This window comes from Rutilus rutilus, assembly GCF_951802725.1.
Source record: "Rutilus rutilus genome assembly, chromosome: 8".
NCBI classification, from domain to species: Eukaryota; Metazoa; Chordata; class Actinopteri; order Cypriniformes; family Leuciscidae; genus Rutilus; species Rutilus rutilus.
In genome coordinates, this window is record NC_140222.1 from 21,520,338 (window position 1) to 21,539,316 (window position 18,979).

The 18,979-nt window shown below is 37.7% G+C and overlaps 1 protein-coding gene across 1 annotated transcript in view; it reads right to left on the reverse strand.

The window, feature by feature from the left end:
- Window positions 1-4,248: 4,248 nt before the first annotated feature.
- Window positions 4,249-18,979, reverse strand: part of stab1 (stabilin 1) — a 37,242-nt gene continuing 22,511 nt past the window's right edge. The window contains exons 42-69 of the mRNA XM_084415907.1: window positions 18,768-18,893; window positions 18,325-18,398; window positions 18,163-18,234; window positions 17,951-18,070; window positions 17,811-17,858; window positions 17,646-17,726; window positions 17,150-17,305; window positions 16,612-16,743; window positions 16,456-16,515; window positions 16,190-16,366; window positions 15,940-16,026; window positions 14,759-14,905; window positions 14,450-14,506; window positions 13,968-14,154; window positions 13,746-13,895; window positions 13,144-13,248; window positions 11,893-12,000; window positions 10,058-10,251; window positions 9,827-9,971; window positions 9,413-9,546; window positions 8,626-8,791; window positions 8,425-8,531; window positions 6,274-6,393; window positions 5,976-6,125; window positions 5,775-5,888; window positions 5,063-5,209; window positions 4,600-4,707; window positions 4,249-4,483 (exon numbers count right to left, since the gene is read on the reverse strand). Of these exons, the coding sequence (XP_084272033.1) occupies window positions 4,445-4,483; window positions 4,600-4,707; window positions 5,063-5,209; window positions 5,775-5,888; window positions 5,976-6,125; window positions 6,274-6,393; window positions 8,425-8,531; window positions 8,626-8,791; window positions 9,413-9,546; window positions 9,827-9,971; window positions 10,058-10,251; window positions 11,893-12,000; window positions 13,144-13,248; window positions 13,746-13,895; window positions 13,968-14,154; window positions 14,450-14,506; window positions 14,759-14,905; window positions 15,940-16,026; window positions 16,190-16,366; window positions 16,456-16,515; window positions 16,612-16,743; window positions 17,150-17,305; window positions 17,646-17,726; window positions 17,811-17,858; window positions 17,951-18,070; window positions 18,163-18,234; window positions 18,325-18,398; window positions 18,768-18,893 (3,311 nt within the window). The 3' untranslated portion in view covers window positions 4,249-4,444. The remainder of the gene's footprint in view (window positions 4,484-4,599; window positions 4,708-5,062; window positions 5,210-5,774; window positions 5,889-5,975; window positions 6,126-6,273; window positions 6,394-8,424; window positions 8,532-8,625; window positions 8,792-9,412; window positions 9,547-9,826; window positions 9,972-10,057; window positions 10,252-11,892; window positions 12,001-13,143; window positions 13,249-13,745; window positions 13,896-13,967; window positions 14,155-14,449; window positions 14,507-14,758; window positions 14,906-15,939; window positions 16,027-16,189; window positions 16,367-16,455; window positions 16,516-16,611; window positions 16,744-17,149; window positions 17,306-17,645; window positions 17,727-17,810; window positions 17,859-17,950; window positions 18,071-18,162; window positions 18,235-18,324; window positions 18,399-18,767; window positions 18,894-18,979) is intronic.

The window sequence follows — 18,979 nt, forward strand, 5'->3', positions numbered from 1 at the left end:
CTTGTTTGATGGCTTGTGGCCTTCCATCTTCCTCTTATTCACATTCCTGAGGTTTTCAGTAGGGTTCATTTATAACTGTTGCGTACGCACAAAACATGCCCTGAAAAAGGCATATGATACGCCACTTCCGACGCACAAGTTGTGATTTATAAAAACAAACTTGACAGGAAAATTTGCGCACCACTTTTGGTCAGGAAAAATATTCGAGAGTTATTGTGTTTCTCTTTCCTTCAGTGAGTCTGCTTGTTACCAGCAGGTGTTCATCACTAATGCTCAATCATCACTTAATTAATCACTGAATTATCTCATTAACTTGAACTCTGATTCAGAGTTACTTTAATATTCTTTAGAGTGGGACCAGATGTTCTCTGAGCAGAGTTAATTTAATTCTGGGTATTTTGCTGTGCATGAAATCATGACTGAGAAGTTACAAAAAATATATATATTCTAATAAATAGAAATATTTGTAGTGGATGCAATGCTTTCGAACATTTTTCTTGTGGCATGCTGTGTTTTAATGTTTAACTACTGAGAGGATTGCTTATCATGATAATGGCAGATTGTCTGAGAAAATATCTTTGTGCAAAATAATGCACAATAAGGCCTATCTGTTTCCGTTAAAAATATAAATCCATTAAAAATACTATTTGGCCAGTGGAAAAGATTGAGAAAAACTTTCTCTGAAAAGTATTTGATATAATTTGATGTATTTATTCAAAAAACAAGGCAAGGATAGGATAGTAAATGATTTTTAGCAATGTAATGTGATGGCAAATCTGTATGTCATATTTTTCTAATGTCTTGTACCATTAAACATGGTATCACATGGATGAATATGCATATGCAAATGATATGCAGATGAGGATATGCATAGTAAATCTAGGCGTTGTAAGCTCCATATAGTGGTGGCTCCATATATATATGGTTATTTCGGGGAGGAGAAAGGGTCGCGCATGTGCTCACAATCTTGCGCTGACTGGGATTTATAAAGGGAATTTTTCTGGCGTACGCACGTATGAATATTTTTTACCATGCGCCATTTTTGGCTTTCAGGCGCACGTACGGTTTTAGTAAGGATCCTACACACAGTTTTATCAATGAGACCCCTGGTCTGGAGTTTGGGCTGGCAATGACAGGGTCTTGATCTGGTGGTCTTCTATCCACATCTTGATTGGCTGTGTGGATTAGAGTGTTGTCCTGTGGGAAAAACAAAGCGTAAACAAAAACAAAAAACAATGTTGGGGAACATTGTCACAGCAGAAGGAAGCAATTTTTCTCTAAGGATAATCTTTTATGTGGCTCGAGTCATACATCCTTCACAAAGACGAATCTGCCCGATTCCAGCCTTACTGAAAACCCCCAGATCATCACCAATTCTTTACCAAGTTTCACTATGCTCCATTCCACATAGTCCGATCAAAGTGTGGATGGAGAACCACCAGATCAAGACCCTGTCATGGCCAGTGAACCCCACCAAAAACCTTTGGGAACGTGATCGAGGTCGCAAGCTATCAAACAAAGCCGAGCTGCTTGGATTTTTGTGCTAGAAATGGTATTAAGTCGCCCAACAGCAATGTGACCGACTGATAGAGAGCATGCCAAGATGCATGAAAGCTGTGATTGGAAATCAGGGTTATAAATGTTAGTATTGTGTTGTTTTCTTTGCAATATTCGAGGTCTGAAACCATGGCATATTTTTGTTAATTTGACCAGTTATCAATTTCTGCAAAAAAGGCACTCTAAATGTCAAAAAAATAATAATTCAACTTTGGAATAAATGTTGTCAGTAGTTTCTATCCTGAATCAAAAATGCTCATTTTACTCAAACATATAAATAGTAAATCCAGAGAAACTTTTGCAGTGGTGTACATTTTTTCCAGAGCTGTATATCTACTTACAGACTGTGCATGCAACGCATGATGGCGCCTCACTTTGATAGAATGTTTTTAGCACATTTTATCCAGGCCTCTGGAACCAAGAAACTGGAACTTTCTTGGGTGTACCAAAGCTTATGAAAATAACTCATTCCGTTTAAGTTTCAGCCATAATAGTAGCCATACCCTCTACTTATATGTAGTCCAGTTCAATCGTCCTGCTCTGTTGTCATTCCAATCGGGAAACTAACGTTAGACGACTATTTTCCCAAACCAGTTAAGCGTTAAACCCCACTCCACAGCGGATTTCATTGGTAAACTCAATCAAACTATCGCCCGTCAATAATAGTTCAGTCTTAATGGATGGATCAGCACAGTAATGCGATAGCTGATAGATATATCAGGAGGTGTACCAATGCTATATCAGGGTTTTCTGATTGAGTTGACCAATGCAAACTAGAATTGGCTGTGGGGCAGGGTTTGTGCTCAACTGGTTTGGGAAAAATAATTGCGATTATTACGCAGAAGTTAGTTTTGCTAAAAATATGGATCTAATCACATAAGCACTTGCATTCCCACTTGGGGTGCGACAAGTATCTGTTTCAAGGACTTATTGTTTGGACTCAAAGATGTGTTTTGGGCTTGACAGATAATAAACAAAAATCCTGGGTTTAAACACCTCATTCTTGAAGCTCTAAAAATAAGGGACTGAACCAAAAAATGTAGGGACTGAACCAAATCCACCAAACCAACACAAGGCCAATCCTAAACTTCTGGTCTCATCGCCACATTATTTCTTTGGCATTCGAGGAACTCTGTTTGGCATGACATAACTACAGATTGCTGAATTATTGAAAGGGCTGCAACTTCTTTGCAGCTGCTGTACGCCTCTTGGTGGCTTCCGAAGGCCTCAGGGATGTCTGTTCTGGGCATGTGGTTTTGGTGGACAGCCAATTCTGGCCACATTCATAGAAACTGATGGCTAAACGTAAGAACGGTTAGACAATGTAACAACAAATGCAGTTTTATGTTGTTTTGAAAACAATACTGATCATCATTTGCATGATTTTGTAGATGCGAGGTGGATTTTTAAAACGTCTTTGCTCAATGTGGTGCTCGGACGTTTATATAACTCTTCTTTTGCCATTTTGTTTTGCTGTCCAAACTTGATATTCGCTCGCTGAACAACATGTGTATTTTGATTTATCTCACTCAAAGTCAGCAAGCTGCATTTCTTCTCCAATACCTGGCCACCTCTCCATGTTTACTTAAAAATTTGTTAGCTTTCACAGACAAATACCACATGCCACCTTGACTACGTTATAGTCTCCTCCTTTCATACATTTCAAAGCAAACACAATGAAAGGTGTGACACGACAGATTTGTGTGTGACCCAGAAGCCTCTCTGTCTAGAGTGGGGATGGGTGTCGCTGCTTTGTTGCGGAAGAGCGCGATGAAAATGGGGGGATGGGAAATGAGTGGAACTGGAAGAATGGTGGAGGAGAAGCCCAGCTATGAATACACTGCAGTCCTCATTAGCCCCTGGGTCCTAAAGCCCTCGGGATATTTCCCAAATCACAGAAATTAGCAAAGAAAATGTACCTCAGAATAGTCAATGCACTGTTGCATGATCTTTTTGAAGTTGTTTATCACCACAGTCCATTCAAAACTGTATATAGCTGTTAGGTCCGTTTTTGCTTGCCAAAAATAGCTTCCTGTATGAGGCCTAACACACTCACTGCCAATGATTGATGTACCAAATTATTACTTCAGTATTTGCAAGGCAGTGCTGCATTGATATTAATCAAACATATCATCCTTACAATTAATCAAACACTATCTTTTAAAAAAAACCATTTAGGATTAATTCAGCTTGAACTGTTTAACATGCACACTCGGTTGTGATTCGTCTTTGCTTTCTAGCATCTGCCAAAAACGCAACATAAAATTTGAAATCAACTAAAGTCTAAAATGTATACTTATCTCAGTTCAAAACTTGTTTTTCATTAAAAAACCTGAAATCCCACACTTAAATCAAAACGTTGACTTTTTTTAATCTGACCAATTTTATCTTTTCCAATCCATTGCAGGCATAAATAAAGGATGTTGTCTTCCCATCAAGTTGTATGAACAGGTGGTCGTTTTCCTCTGGGGAATTTTCACTCTTCTCCCTCCTGCGTTATGCTTCAGTTGTCTGCAATATTACTGAACAAGACAAAAATACCCTTCTGTTTTGTCAACAAGACCTTTGGGATTATGTATTGCAGTTGGAGACATTAATGAAACCCCAGGTTTTAGTCCCTGGACAGTTGATTTTCTTTACGATTGACCAATTAGAGAACCCTCTCAAAAACAACAGGTAAACTAACAAATGTACCCAGTGTTTTCAGCAGATGCCTTTATTGAACTGAAAGCACCACGGTAGGCTGATGTTGTCTAGGACATAATTAGGGTCTTTTATTTTTAGGTTCAACCATATAGAAAAGTGTTGTGGAAACTTCCTCCAGCCAGGTAGTCTGTAGTAGCCGACTGGTAAACAAAGGGAGAGGAGGTCGACGCTGCTGTCTGTGCTAGTCGAGGAGGTTGGGTGTGTCTGTAGCGGCTGAATCCTGAAACAAACAAATATAGATAAGGATAACTCGTCTACAGATGTGTTTGACCTGTAGAAATGGTCAAATAATTGCAAGTTGTTCAAATTACAAGCACATAGGTTTTTTATATTTACCCCAAATGGTTCTGCAAATGCCCTGTAGCCGCTGTATAAAGGGTTTGGGATGGATACTAAAGCAGAGTTTCCACCACCTTTTGTGGAAGCACCATCTTCATCATCATTCTGTTGAACGATAAATAAGGCATTACACTCATTCATCTTCAACCAGAATCAACATTGGCTTGGCTTTACGGAGATGGCGAGAATTGAGGGATTTGAAATGTTGTGAAAGCAACGCGGAGATGTAATTTTTATTACTCAACAGCTGAGTAAAGTATTTTATTAAACAGATAAATTGGCATATGTAGCTATTCTAACAGATTTCGTTGTGAAGCATTATCTGTCGTGAAAACAGACAGTTTTATGTAGCTAGAAAACTAGTAGAATTAGAGTCAGACATTTAGGTCAAGTTTGTACAACGTTAAAGTGTCTTTGTCAAGTCAAGATAAATATCTGAAGCTCTATTACACCAATTTACCTTGAAGTACTGGAAGCGAAAGGCATCATTCTTGTGCTTGAGGAAATAGTATGCGAGCCCAGCGACAATCCCAACAATGGCGATGACAATCAGCACAGTGGTCACTGCGACACCGCTGGACTGTGAGATCGGAAGGACTGCTGGCACCTGAAAATTAGGTTGTAAATTTCACCGTATGTAACACCATTAACGACTTTTATAATTAAAAAAATATTGTTTGAGAATTTATTTGTGAGGTCTAGTTTTTGACAAAGCTATGCATGGCTGTCTACTACTATGTCTAATAGACAGTACCCATTGCAGAACCATCTTTCCTGTAGCTCAGGAAAGTAGACAGTAGAGCGGTTGGGCTGGCGGATGGGTGGGTGGGTGGATGGATGGGTTGGTGGGTGGGATGGATGGATAGAGGGGTGAGTGGGTGGATGGATGGATATAGGGACGAGAGGATGGAGGGAGGGAGGGATGGATGGAGGGAGGGAGGGATGATGGATGGATGGATGGATGGATGGATGAATAGAGGAACGGACAAATGGACGGATGGATGGATGGGTGGGTGGATTGATGAAAAGTGCAAAACATAACTGCTGCAATCTAAACTATTGGTGTAAATGCAATTATCCATGATCCTCTAAATGAATTCTGCCTGTACATCCATAAAGCAAAGCAGTTCACCAATATGCTCCATTGTACTCATACAAAAGTGGCCACTTACTGGAACAGGTGGAGCTCTCAAAGGCCCATCAATGACATGGATCAGACCATTGATGGCTGGAATGTTCCAGTCCAATATAACCTTCTTATTCACCAGTTTTTGGGGTTGAGAGTTCTGTGGAAACCAATAAAGCATACAGATTGCTTGACATGGTCTAGAAAGTGATCCCTAAACGGTGTAAAGCTGCGTGGGTTTGTTTACCTCAGCCTGACTGGTGGAATTGGAGGGAATCGTTACAATGAGGTCGGAGCCCAGGCGAGACGGGATTACAGTGTTGTGCTTCATGTCCTCGTAGTAGTGAAGACTATTGATGCTAGATATATGATACTGCAAATCCCTCCATGATAAAGTCTGAGAAAGGACACAAACTGAATCAAGGCCAGCAGAGAAAGAGCGTGTCCAAATGGTTCCTCCTTTCTTTGTTAGTTTTCTTCCTCTTAGTTTTCACACTTAAAAAACGTTCATATGAGAATTATTTGGGGTTTATATTGATAATCACCTTGTTTGCAGAGAAACCGGCGTTATGAGGTACAAAAACTGTGATGTTTAATGATTTGTCGGACAATGACTTCAGCAGGTTCTTGCCCTCCTCTCCATCCTCGGCGTACTTCAGTAAAGTCTGTAGAAGGAAACCGACAGGAAACATGACTCCATTGTTATGAAATTAGAGGAATGTTACTCGTTGAATATATTACTTAATTTCTATTGGCAGCAATTGAGTGACAAAAAAATCTATTCACTTCAGGTGTTGGTTTTCAATAAGATTTGTTTTTCATTGCTTAATTTTTCCTTTCTTTAACCAAAATTATTAAAAACAAAATGTTTTTTGGGGAATATGTTTTCCATCCGCTTTCCATCCTGTTAGTCTTTTGCTTTTAATTAGAAAAGCCAGTTCCTTGATGACATCATCCTTCAGGAAGTGGCATTATTTTGGAAGGGAAACAACAGCACAAACATCTGTAAGTTTTAGCAATGGATTCAATGAATTCTGTGATGCTTTGTTAGCTGGATTCCAAAAACATTCATCCTATCATCCTAACTTTAGCGCTTTATTTCCCTCCTTTTAATTTTCTTGACATTGGGTAATTAATCAAAAGATGGTAGAGTGGGGGAAAACGCCCCCCTTAAGGAAAGTGTGACGTTACAGTGAAACAAAACATAAATGTGACTAGAATTGCCATCCCGGTTTTGAGTGACTATGGCAGGAGTTATTCACCAAATATTAAAATTGCTCAGCCTTCATAATTAATTAGTATTTTCACTGAAAATATTTTTGTACAAAGGGGGCGTTTTGCCCCAGCGGTGGGGTAAAACGCCCCCCAAGGTGGGGTAAAATGCCCCCTTTCTTACCAACCAGTTTGCTTCATAGATCAACAGCAAAATTAACAGACAATAGTTTTTAATCTCTAAAGGTAAAAGGCAAGTAATGTATCAACATGTATATATATTAATATTTATTTCAGCAATGTCCAAAATAGCCAAATTGAACTACCTTCCATCAGTGAGCTAACTTTGCTAGCAAGCTAGCTAGTTAATGCTCACTTGAGGTAATTTTTTCATGTTTTGTTCAAATATTTAGATTTTACCACCTAGTTATACTGCATTAAGTGTAAAACAAAGGATTTGATAGACATAAATATTTGATTATAGTAATTATGATAGAGAGAAACTATGCCCCCAGGGGGGGGCGTTTTACCCCTCAGCGTAGGGGGCGTTTTACCCCACAAGCTATGACTTTAAAAAAAAATGTTAAATTTTTTTAATATAATTATATTCCTTATAAATACCATATGATCTCAAACTACAGACTTCACTATTCATCTATCATACATCACTGCGATATCCTGCAGAACAATATTGTATTAAACACTTGTTTACTAATATCTGAAAATTATAGCATTTACCATGTAATCCTCTTCTCTTCAAATGTGTCGCTGGTGTCAGCTTCTCCATAGAGATTTGTATATCCCCGTTATCAACGTAGTGCATAGCAACAGTAAAAATGTATCTCGACTACTTTTAGTGGTTATTTTGGGAAAAACAGGTGGGGGGCGTTTTACCCCAGGGGGGCGTTTTCCCCCACTCTACCCTAAGTTGTAATTTATGATTAAAATGATATGTTATAATTAATGTTTAAGTGACTGACCAGGAAGATATTTCTGAATTTTGGGGTCAGTAATATTTTAATGTTTTTAAAAGACGTCTGTTACGCTCACCAAGGTTGCATTTATTTGATGCAAATCACAGTAATCTATTGTGAAATATTATTACAATTTAAAATGTTTCCTATTTTAATCTATTTTAACAATAATAATAATTCATTCCTGTGATCAAAGCTGATTTTTCAGCATCATTACTCCACTCTTCAGTGTCACATGATCCTTCAGAAATCATTCTAATATGATGATTTGATTTTGATGAACAGAAAGTTCCAAATAACAGAATATATTTGAAATGTAAAAACTTTTATAACATTCTTAATGTCTTTACTCTCTCTTTTGATCAATTTAATGCGTCCTTTCTGAATAAATGTACTAATTTCAGTCAGAAAACCCCAAACTTCTGAACAGTAGTATAAATACTTGAGTTTACGGTAATGCACAGTACAAGTTTACTGTAAACATTAGTAGTGTAGTTTGAGGTCACTTACTGTGTAAAACACAGAAAAATTGGAAGTGGAGGCAACAACCGAGGCCAAGTCTCCATTACAGAATTCCCCGCTTCCAACGTATCCAGGTCCACATTCACAAGACACCTCTGTATCAGAGAAAAACGGACGTTATTTCACATCAAGACTGTTTAGATTCTGTAAAATGTTACATTACATTTTAAATCAGAAGCATTTCCTGACCATTCATCCTGTAGCAGTACGCATCGTACGGCCAACTGGCGTTGACTGGCTCTTTGTACAACACAATACCGACATGATTGTCTCCACATTTAGCAGAGGGAAACCGGATCGGATAGCCCACTTTCTTCCCATCAATCCATCCTGCCACACATAGATGCATTCCCAACTGGAACAGTAAGAAAAGCTTTATTTTATAATGGAAATTATCCAGCCATTACTCCAGTTTTCACAGTCACATGATCCTTCAGAAATCATACTAATATGATTTGGTGCTCAAGACACATTTGTCATTATAAATCATTATCAATGTCTGAAAACAGTATTAATATTTTTGTGGAAAATGTGATGCATTTTCCATTGATCTTTGATGAATGAAAAATTTATGATTTAATAAAGATTTAGATTTTTTTACTTTAAAAAAAACCCCTGCAAAATTGTTTGCAGAACCGCTGTCTAAAGCTGCATCACATTTACCGTAGCATGGCGAAATTACATGAGCGATTTCAATAGGAATCTGCGTTATTTAGGAGTTTCGCAGGAGAGCGAAATGGTTCCCCATGCAGTTTTCACTTATATTCAAGTCGGTCATGTGAATTCACCGCACCAACCAACAGAAAGCTGCTCGGTTTGAAAGTGACTTTGATGTGTGAGCCTTGATTCATTCATACATTGACAATAGGCCTTTTTTGGCAGTGATATTTTTTGGCACCATAAGCTCAAAAGCTTTTGCTGTTACGACACCGTAAATGCAGGATGTGTGCAGTCTTAAGTCGGGGTCAAATGTCACCTGTTGCGCATCAGACAGCTGCGAGAACGTAGCAAGAGTGGCTCCCTCAGCCTTACAAGCTTCCTGTGCTCGGATGAAATCCAGTTTATACTTCCCCTCAGAAGAGCGCAGGTGGAAAACACCTGCAGTTTTTGCTGAAATGCAAGAACGAAAGAATTTGTTTCTAAGGTAAGACACTATAGGAAACCTGTTTCATGCATTGGTCAAATTTGAGATTTTGGGCTATTTGGACAATTTTCAGATCAGTGGAATTAAAACATTTATTACACTTTATCTACTTGTGTCTGTAGATTTCTATTACAATACACATCTTTAAAAGCCGTGAGTCAGAAATCTCCACTTCAGCAGCACTTACATACACCAAACTTTGTGTCTTGCCTTTTTTTTTTAACTTTTTAAATAGTAAAATCATACTGTGGAAATGAAGGTCTTTGCAAATCGCTTTGGGGTCGCAGCCAGCGTTGTCCTCCAGACAGCGGTCAACAGGGGGCACCACTTTCTCCAAGCACTGGATTCCGTTTCCCACGTACCCCGTGAGACATTCGCAGCGCCTCATGTTCTGCCACAAGGTAAATGTTACACATTTCGTTTAACTTTAACAGCTCTCGGCAAATAACAACAATGAAAAGCAAAAGTTCCACGTACAGGTCCTCCGTAAATGCATTCTGCGAAATCGCTGCAGCCACCGTTCGCCTCCTCCACACATCGGTTGATGGGCATGCAGATGCGTCCGTCTCCAGAGTATCCGGTCCGACAGGAACAGTTAACGTTGACACCGGTCTGCAAACAGTCTGCTTCTTCGTGGCAGCCTCCGTTATATTCACTGCAAAGATCCGGAGCTAAAAAAAAAAAAGAGTCAAAATGGAGGATGAAATTCGATTGTATCCATTAGGAAGCATCCACAATAAGACTACGAATGTGTACACTTCTTGTTTTCCATTACAAATACCTGAAAATTCTTAAATCAATATACATTTACTTGAGAAGGAAAATGATGGAAAGGAAATAAAGGAAAATGTGTATATATATTTTTTCATAAAACAAGACTTAAAGGGGTCATATAATGGTGCATGCACTTTTACAAGTTGATTGTACTGAAATGTGTGTTGGCAGTGCCTGTACATCCATCCAGTGTTTTTTTTTTAATCTTCTTATGTTTTCCCCCATCTCAAATCAAGCCGTTCGATTTTGTGACGTCGCAAAATCGACGCCCCTCCCACGATTGTTGATTGACAGCAGCGTTTCAACACAGACCCGCCCTCGCTTGTGAGCAAGCTGTCAATCATAGTCCGCACGGACCGGTGCGGTCATTGTTGATACACTGGAGCACTGTCTATGAGCAGAATGGTGTCTAAGCGAATGTGGTGTTCTGTTCTTGGGTGTAATAACGAACACAGCAGTCATTGCTGATGTTCCTAAATCCGAACCGCTGAAGACGCAGTGGCTGAGTTTTGTTTTTGAAGGGAATATTCCCCACGATCAACGTCAATGCTTTCATGTTTGCGCGAATCATTTCACACACCAGACTGCTTTACAAACGAGGGTCAGTAAAGTTATAAAGCTGGTTTTGCTAAGAAGCTGCTCCTGAAAAAAGGATCGGTACCAACTATTCGTGTTCCTGCTGCACCTCCAGAAGAAGTGAGTGTAACGTTTTATTAACCGTTATATTAATCTTTATATTAATCTTTGCAAATCGCTTGCTGCACGCTTCACGATGAATGCGGCTGTTTACACTCAGGGTACATTACGGCATGTTTTCTATGTACGACGTTCTCAATATAATTAATAATCCCACGTTTATAATGAACAACGCGTTATGGTTATTGTGTTATTGTGTTACCAACGGTGTACGCACAGAACAGATGGGTGGGGTGAGCAAAGCTCATTATCATTTAAAGACACATGCACTTAAATGACGTGCTGAAAACAGAGCTGTTTTTGACCAGGTAAAATTAGTGTTTTCTTACAATACTAATGAGAATTTTTAATTAAAGTATATTACAAACTTTTAATTTAGACCTTAAAGAATCATATTAGCTTGTACAAAAATGGCATTATATGACCCCTTTAAGACTTAATATCTTAAGTGAGTTTATGGCAATAGGACATGTGAATTCAGAATAGACATCTTACAGTCGGTTAGTCTAAAGACCCGTTCACACCAAGGACGATAACTATAAAAATAATGATAAAGATATAGTTCTAAAAATAGTTCTAAATATAAAAGAATAGCAGAGTCAACACCAGAACTATAACGACAACATCACAGAGAAAATATATACGTTTTTAGAACAATGTTTTCCAGCTAATGAAGGATAAAATCATTGACAGCCAATCAGAATCCATAATACTTTGAAGAGCTTTGGCATTTAAAGCGGAAGACAACATAACTGGAGCACGCGCTTAGAATAAACAGAACAATATTGTTTTTATAGTTATCGTTCTTGTTCTTAATACAATAGATGTGATTCAAAACCCACCCGTGCAGTTGATGCCATCTCCTCCGTAGGGCGGCACACATTCGCACTGATTATTAGGGAGGCATACTGCGTTGAGACCACATGCGGGAGAGCAGACCGGCTTGATTTCTGTTAAAAAACAGGCAAAAGAGAGTGTTGGTTAAAAAATGCTTTAAACAAACAACAAAATGAACTTGATAGAAAACCAGAAAATTTACATTTAAATTTATAAATTGCTGCAAAAAAATCACTGCCCAAAAAAAAGAAGAAAAAAAAAATCATTATTTTGTCTTGTTTTCCAGTATAAAGATAACTGAACTTGTTTCAAGGTAATATATTTATTAATCATTATAAAATAAATACAATAAATATATAAGAAATGTGTTTATTTTTCATACACCAATATAATTTTTTTCTTGTTTTTTAGTATGAACATCACAAAATCTGGTTTCATTTAATATCATCAAAATGTAATAAAATTTTATAAAAGTCAATTTGTCTTGTTCTAAATACTTTTTTAAGTACCTAAAATATTGAAGATTTTTTGTTTGCAGAATTGTAAGTGAGTAATTGTATGGAGCCCATAAAGTGACATGGTGATGGAAAAAAATATGAAATGGGGAAAGCAAACATTTTGCGAACGAACACAAAGAACACAAAAAAAATTCCAAGCGAACACAACATTTCTTGGTGGAACACATTTTGCGAGCGAATGTAAAGTTTCCTGGGGGAACACAAATGTTTTGTTAGCGCACGCAAAGTTTGTCAGGGGAACTCAAATATTTTGCAAGCGAACGTAAAGTTTCCCGGGAAGACGCAAACATTTTGCGAGCGAACGCAAAGTTTCTGGGGGGAACTCAAATATTTTGCAAGCAAACACACATTTTTTTGGGGAACGAAAATTTTTGGTGAGTGAACGCAAAGTTTTTCGGGAGAACACAAATATTCTGCGAGCAAATGCAAAGTTTCTCAGGAGAATGCAAACATTTTGTGAGCGAACGCAAAGTTTCTCAAGGGAATGTACAATATGTGTAAGAAAAAGCAAAACATTGACATCATTTTCCGATCCATCCCATATTTTTTTCCCTTTTAGGGACTCCCTTTAGGGGCACCATGGTGATATTTGTCAACAATTTATTTTTTTTCATTGTTGAACAAGTCAAAAAAAAATTCTGTGGTAATCTACGCAGATTTCGTCTCGTATTTAACCCCAAACATATCTTAATAATCCAATACATTCAAAACAGTTTTCCATGTGAAGCCTGCTCTTACCGATTTTTGATTCACAGTATTTACCAGTCCACCCCTCTTGACAGAAACAGCTGCCATCACCATCCAGACCGCCATTACAATTGCCATTGCTGGTGCAGTTACATGCTGTGAGAAAAAATTTATAAATTGTGAATTATAGCTGTTAACACAAAGTAGAGTAGTACAACTACCATAAAAATACATTTCAATATAAAAGTCATCAATCTCCAGTATCTGAAGTTTATTTTTCTTACCCTTTTAGAAAATTCTCACTAAACCTCACTATATTTTTGTGAGATTAATGCAAAAAAGGTAACAAAGAACAAAAACTATTCGAAAAGTGTGAAAACTGACAATAATTGTAATTAAATTGGTACCAGCCAACTTGTCAGTAGCTCTATTTTATCTCCTTCCAAAAGCCAATTTCTACCTACAGTTCTGTTAATTTTGGACTCGGTTCCTACATATTATGTAGTACTCTGCATAATTATTCTTACAGTTCGGTTGTCTGATTTGCCTGTTCACTTAGTCTTCAACAATGCTTGTGCATATTGCATAAGGAATTGAACTGTTTAGGAATAGTTCACTATTTCAAAACAGGGCGAACAGAGTGAATGGGTTACCTGTGCAGTTCGGCCCAAAGTGATTCCTTTCACACAGCTCACAGCCCGTGCCAACAAAACCACTGTGACATTTACAAGCTCCTGTGCCGGTGCGCCCGTCATCGCAGTCTCCATGCTCTCCGCACGGTGCCTCGAGACCACCAGGACACACTAAACCACAAACCAACACAGTTTTACACCAACTGGCTGCATCATTTCATGCAACATTTGTTCAATTCTCACCTTGACAGTCTCTTCCGAAGTGGTTTTTACAGCACTTTGCATCCCACGTCATTTTCGTACATATCCGATTACAGCCAAGCCAATCTCTGTAGGAGTTGTATCCGTAACCGTACGAGTACAAACCGTAATAACTGGGCCGTCTGTACATGTAAGGGGAATAGGGTCGTCTACATATGCTAGTTCTGTTCTGTAAGAAGAGATCAGTCTGGGTCAATGCATGCTACGTTTGTATAAGCATAAGTCAATATAGTGCTGACTGCAAAAGCTCTGTTAATGCAACAGAACCAAAAACTATAAAAAGGTCAATAAAACATCATTAAACCAAAAAATAACAAAAAGTAAGTCAATAAAGTGCTGACTGTTTAAGTTTCGCTAAAGCAACAGAACCAAAACACAACAAAAAGTCAATAAAGTGCTGACTGCTGAAGGTATGTTAACGCAGCAGAACCACAAATCAACAAGATATGATGAGATGCACTCACTGTGTCCTCTGATCCGAGGGGACAACGGGATTGCGAACCGCAAGAACCGCAAAGTCCCTGAAAACAAACAACGTTGTTATCACAACGTAAAGACGGCCCATGTGTTTTAATGTTCAAATCACTTTGAAGCAAGTTTGTTGTACCAGTAGTGGAACTAAGTTGAACAAAAAATTTTCTGCACACATGTGCTTTTTTCCAATTGTGCTTTACTTTTTATTTTGTGCCATTTTTGGTGATATAAATAATCTCACTTAAATTTCTAAGAGCATGAACATTATCTTAGTCTCAAATCAACAACAAGATTTCTACCTTTATCTCTATGCTTGCAAAGTCATCGCAGCGAGCGCCAATGCTCGGCGGCTCCAGAAGCTGATCAATCCCATGAGCGATCCCTGAGTCGAACTGCATGTTTCGAGCTACGATTCTGGCATTGTTTCCATTGATTAAGATGTCGCCCTGAAAATCAGTCAATGAGATGTGAGCAAATTTACATTCGAATGTCTAACAATAAAACGGCAATGAATGAAACACTTCAAATGAATTCACAATTGTAGCAGAAATATGAAAAAAATAAAATCTGATCATATAACACCAATTTTATCATCACTGCATTGGTTACCTATAAAGTTCCGTATTAATTACAAGGTATTGCTACTGACTTATAAAGCCCTAAACGGCTTAGCTCCAGTCTATTTAACGGATCTTCTATCGCCCTATAATCCATCGCGCTCTTTAAGATCACTAAATTCAAGGCTTTTGGTCATACCTAGGATATCTAGGTCCACCAAAGGAGGGAGAGCATTTTCACATTTAGCTCCAAAACTCTGGAATAGCCTTCCTGATAGTGTTCGTTGCTCAGACTCGCTCTCCCAGTTTAAAACTAGATTAAAGTCGCATCTCTTCAGCCAGGCATTCATATAATACTTTTAATCTTACAGTTCAAATTACAATCCGGCCTCTAGTTAATAAACGCCAGAGGAGAACTGGCCCCCGACTGAGCCTGGGTTCTCCCAAGGTTTTTTTTCCTCCATTGGGTCACCTGATGGAGTTTTAGGACACCATTAGGTCATTTGATGGAGTTTTTCGGTTCCTTGCCACTGTTGCCTTTGGCTTGCTCAGTTGGGGATATTCTGGGGATATTTAATCTGATTTTATCAATCAATAAATTCCACTAGAAACAAACCTTGTTGTATTATTTTAATTTAATACTGTGAAGCTGCTTTGATACAATCTGTATTGTGAAAAGCACTATACAAATATACTTGACTTGACTTGACTTGACTTGACTTGTGCAGGGTGTAGTTCCCAATATCATATTTCAGACTTTTTTATCAGGATGCGTTAGCTAAATTGGTTTATGTCAAGTTTTAAATGTTCGACAAAGAGAAATTAAAAAGACAAATATGTATTAATATTTCGAATAATAAATATTTTGTTCCAATTCTGATATTTTGAATTCTTTGCTCATTATTCCTCATCCAAATACTTACAGTTAAATCTTTGTTGCATTTGAAGGTGAGCTCTGATCCAATCAATGTTTCCAAGCTTTTCTCAGCAGTGAGAGCAACAGCAGATACCTGGAAACATACAACCAAAACAGTTTTGTGACCCTTAAAAGAAAGTACTATGGTACAGTGACGCTATCAAATGGTAACACCATGGTACTTTGATATATAACTTGATTTCATTAAATGTTTTAAATCATTTCACAGAATTCATTTTGGTTTGAGTTTCATTTACTCTCTGGTCGCGGACTATGTGAGCTTTGAGGTAGGCTTGTAGTTTATCACGATGGTCTTCACTGTACAGCCATGTCTTTCTGTCCTCAGGGAGTCTGTTAAAAACGTCATCCGTTGGCCAGAACATGGTGAATGGGTAAAAGGGTCGATGCTGCACCACATGCATCAATTCCGCATCCTGTTTAGATGAAGACATGACAGGGATGATGTTTTTGGAAGATCTGGATTGATAACCAAATAAATCAGAATCTACAGCAAAAATATTACCTGCAGGAGCTTGCTGAAGATTTTGAAGCCATATTGTTCAGCAGCTGCTGTAATATTCAACTGCAACATAAATTGAGTTTCACTTTGTGGAATGATATTTTTATTAAATATTTTATTTTTGACACAAAAATGGTAGCCATTGGTTGAGTTACATACAGTAGTGTTGATATCTGCCTTGCCCGTTAGTTCGTACGGAAAGAGGACCTTGTCTATAAAATGTATGACTCCGTTGGAGCACTCAACGTCACTGGTGATGATCTTTGTATTGTCATTGATGTACACAACACCCTGAGAGACAAAGGCATATGGTTCAGATCAACTTTTCCAATAAGGGGAAATGATTTGCAGAGACATTTTTTCACCTTTGTAGGGGAAATTGTTATAATCACCTAATTAAATGAATATGTGTTGTCTTTTATATGTAAAATTATTAGATGTATTCAATTCAGTTAATCAATCAGAATACTATAGGCTATTGCCAATAACATTTTATCAACCTCCACAAAAGTCAACTTTACACTACAAACATGGAATTTACCGTTTTCTTAATGATGCTTAATTATTTTCAAAGGTGGAATAATTGTGTTTTTTCGCCTCATTATCTTGAATTTGGAAGGCATTTTTGTTCATTTTGGTGGCATTTTTTCCCCAAGCCACTGTTAAATTCAATATCGAAAATACTTCAAGTACTCACATCTCTAACGCTGAAGCGCAATTTATATCCGCTACTGGTGACAACTTCTTTAACAGATTTGAGGTCTGATTCACGCAGTTCTTCACAACTGACAATGTGGTAACGCAGCAGATCTGACATGTGACTTGAATTCATCCATGGTTCAATCTGTGAAGTCTGTCATGACAAAAAAAATGATATGAAATAACAATAGAAAAGATTTGAAAACTTTTTGATTTGTGCAAATGGTGCACACTATTTCAAAAGAAAAAAAAAGTGCCTTCGCAATCTTGCATGCATTTAACTTTTAACACAACTTCGAAAAACAACATTTATTATGTAATGCCTACTTTTTTACTATCCAATCAATACCGATATATTAAAAAGTCTATTCTTAACTTCTTGAATATCAGGTGACATCAAATTAGGAAAGGAAAATTCTTAGCACAGGAGATGAACTGACTTATAATGTTATAATATTTTTGAGTGATGCAGTTTGTGGGAGTGCGCAGCATACCGAAAAATTCGCGACATAATCTGCATGAGGAGCAAACACAGTGAAAGGTCCTTGACTGTACAAATCTCGGACTCTCGTTACCTATAACATACACATATTTCACATTATTATTGTAAATATATTTCAAATATATAAAGAAATTAGCTAGTTTAAACATGCACTTACACCGAAACTTCTTCGCAACCATGCTGCCTCAGGAATACGAAGAAGCTCCTGCAATAAATTCAGAGATTCATTTTACTGTTGTTTATCATGTTTGATCAATCATTATATTTAACCTAAAATTCATCTTAAATGATACTAACTCTACTGACAGTTCCTGCACACTTAAAACCATCTCCTTTGTAGCCAATATAGCATGTGCAATTACGTTCCCCATCACCAAGGTATCTGCAAACAGCATTAATACTGCAGTCGCCATTATTCTGTAATAAAAACAAAATAAAGATTATTGCATACAAAAATACCTTATAGATTTAAAATAATTTGCAATAATACTGTCTTTGAAATCTGTTACCCTCCGACAAGGATTAACTGCAAAACATCTATGTCCAATGGAAGTAAAACCAGGTTTGCATGCACATGCAACCTGTAACAAATGTAATGCACAACATTTTAATGTTCACTTCTTAATGTTAACACTTGTTGTTAGGCATTAACTGTAATTGGTGACACAAACCCTGTTTGGTCCACTTTTCATGCATAAAGCATTTTTGTCACATCCTCCATTATCCACTAAGCAGGCATCTATTTCTGTAGTGAAAACACAATTAAACAAGTTTAAAAAAGTAAATGCTTGCAGACAATGCAAAACTGATAATTGAGCCCAATACAGAGCCCTGAGGCACACCCTAAGCACACATCACATGTACATGAAACGGTAAATAAAACATAATCAATGCTAATTATAATACTAAATTAACATCAAAGAAACCATAGGCAGCAGACCAAGACCCTCTGCACAACAACAACAACACTATAGGAATCAGAAAAGTTTTAAATGCTAAACAAAAAGAAAAATGTCGCACAGATGCATTGATGCACACGTCAAATCTAAAACACAAATTTCATTGGATCCATGCTACCCATTTGGATATTACAGGAAGTGAATCACTCTTTTACCGAGACACACAACCCCATCACCAACGAAGCCGGCTTTACATGCGCAGCTCCTTTCACCGGGCGATGTTTTTGTGCAGTTTGCATTTGTGGAACACCCTCCATTGTCTGTGGCACATGGGTCAATTTCTGTGGAAGGCGTATGCAAAGCATTTACAATGTGTATTAAGAAAGTAAACAGGGTGAATATTGATTTCACTGTCACTGAGAAAAAA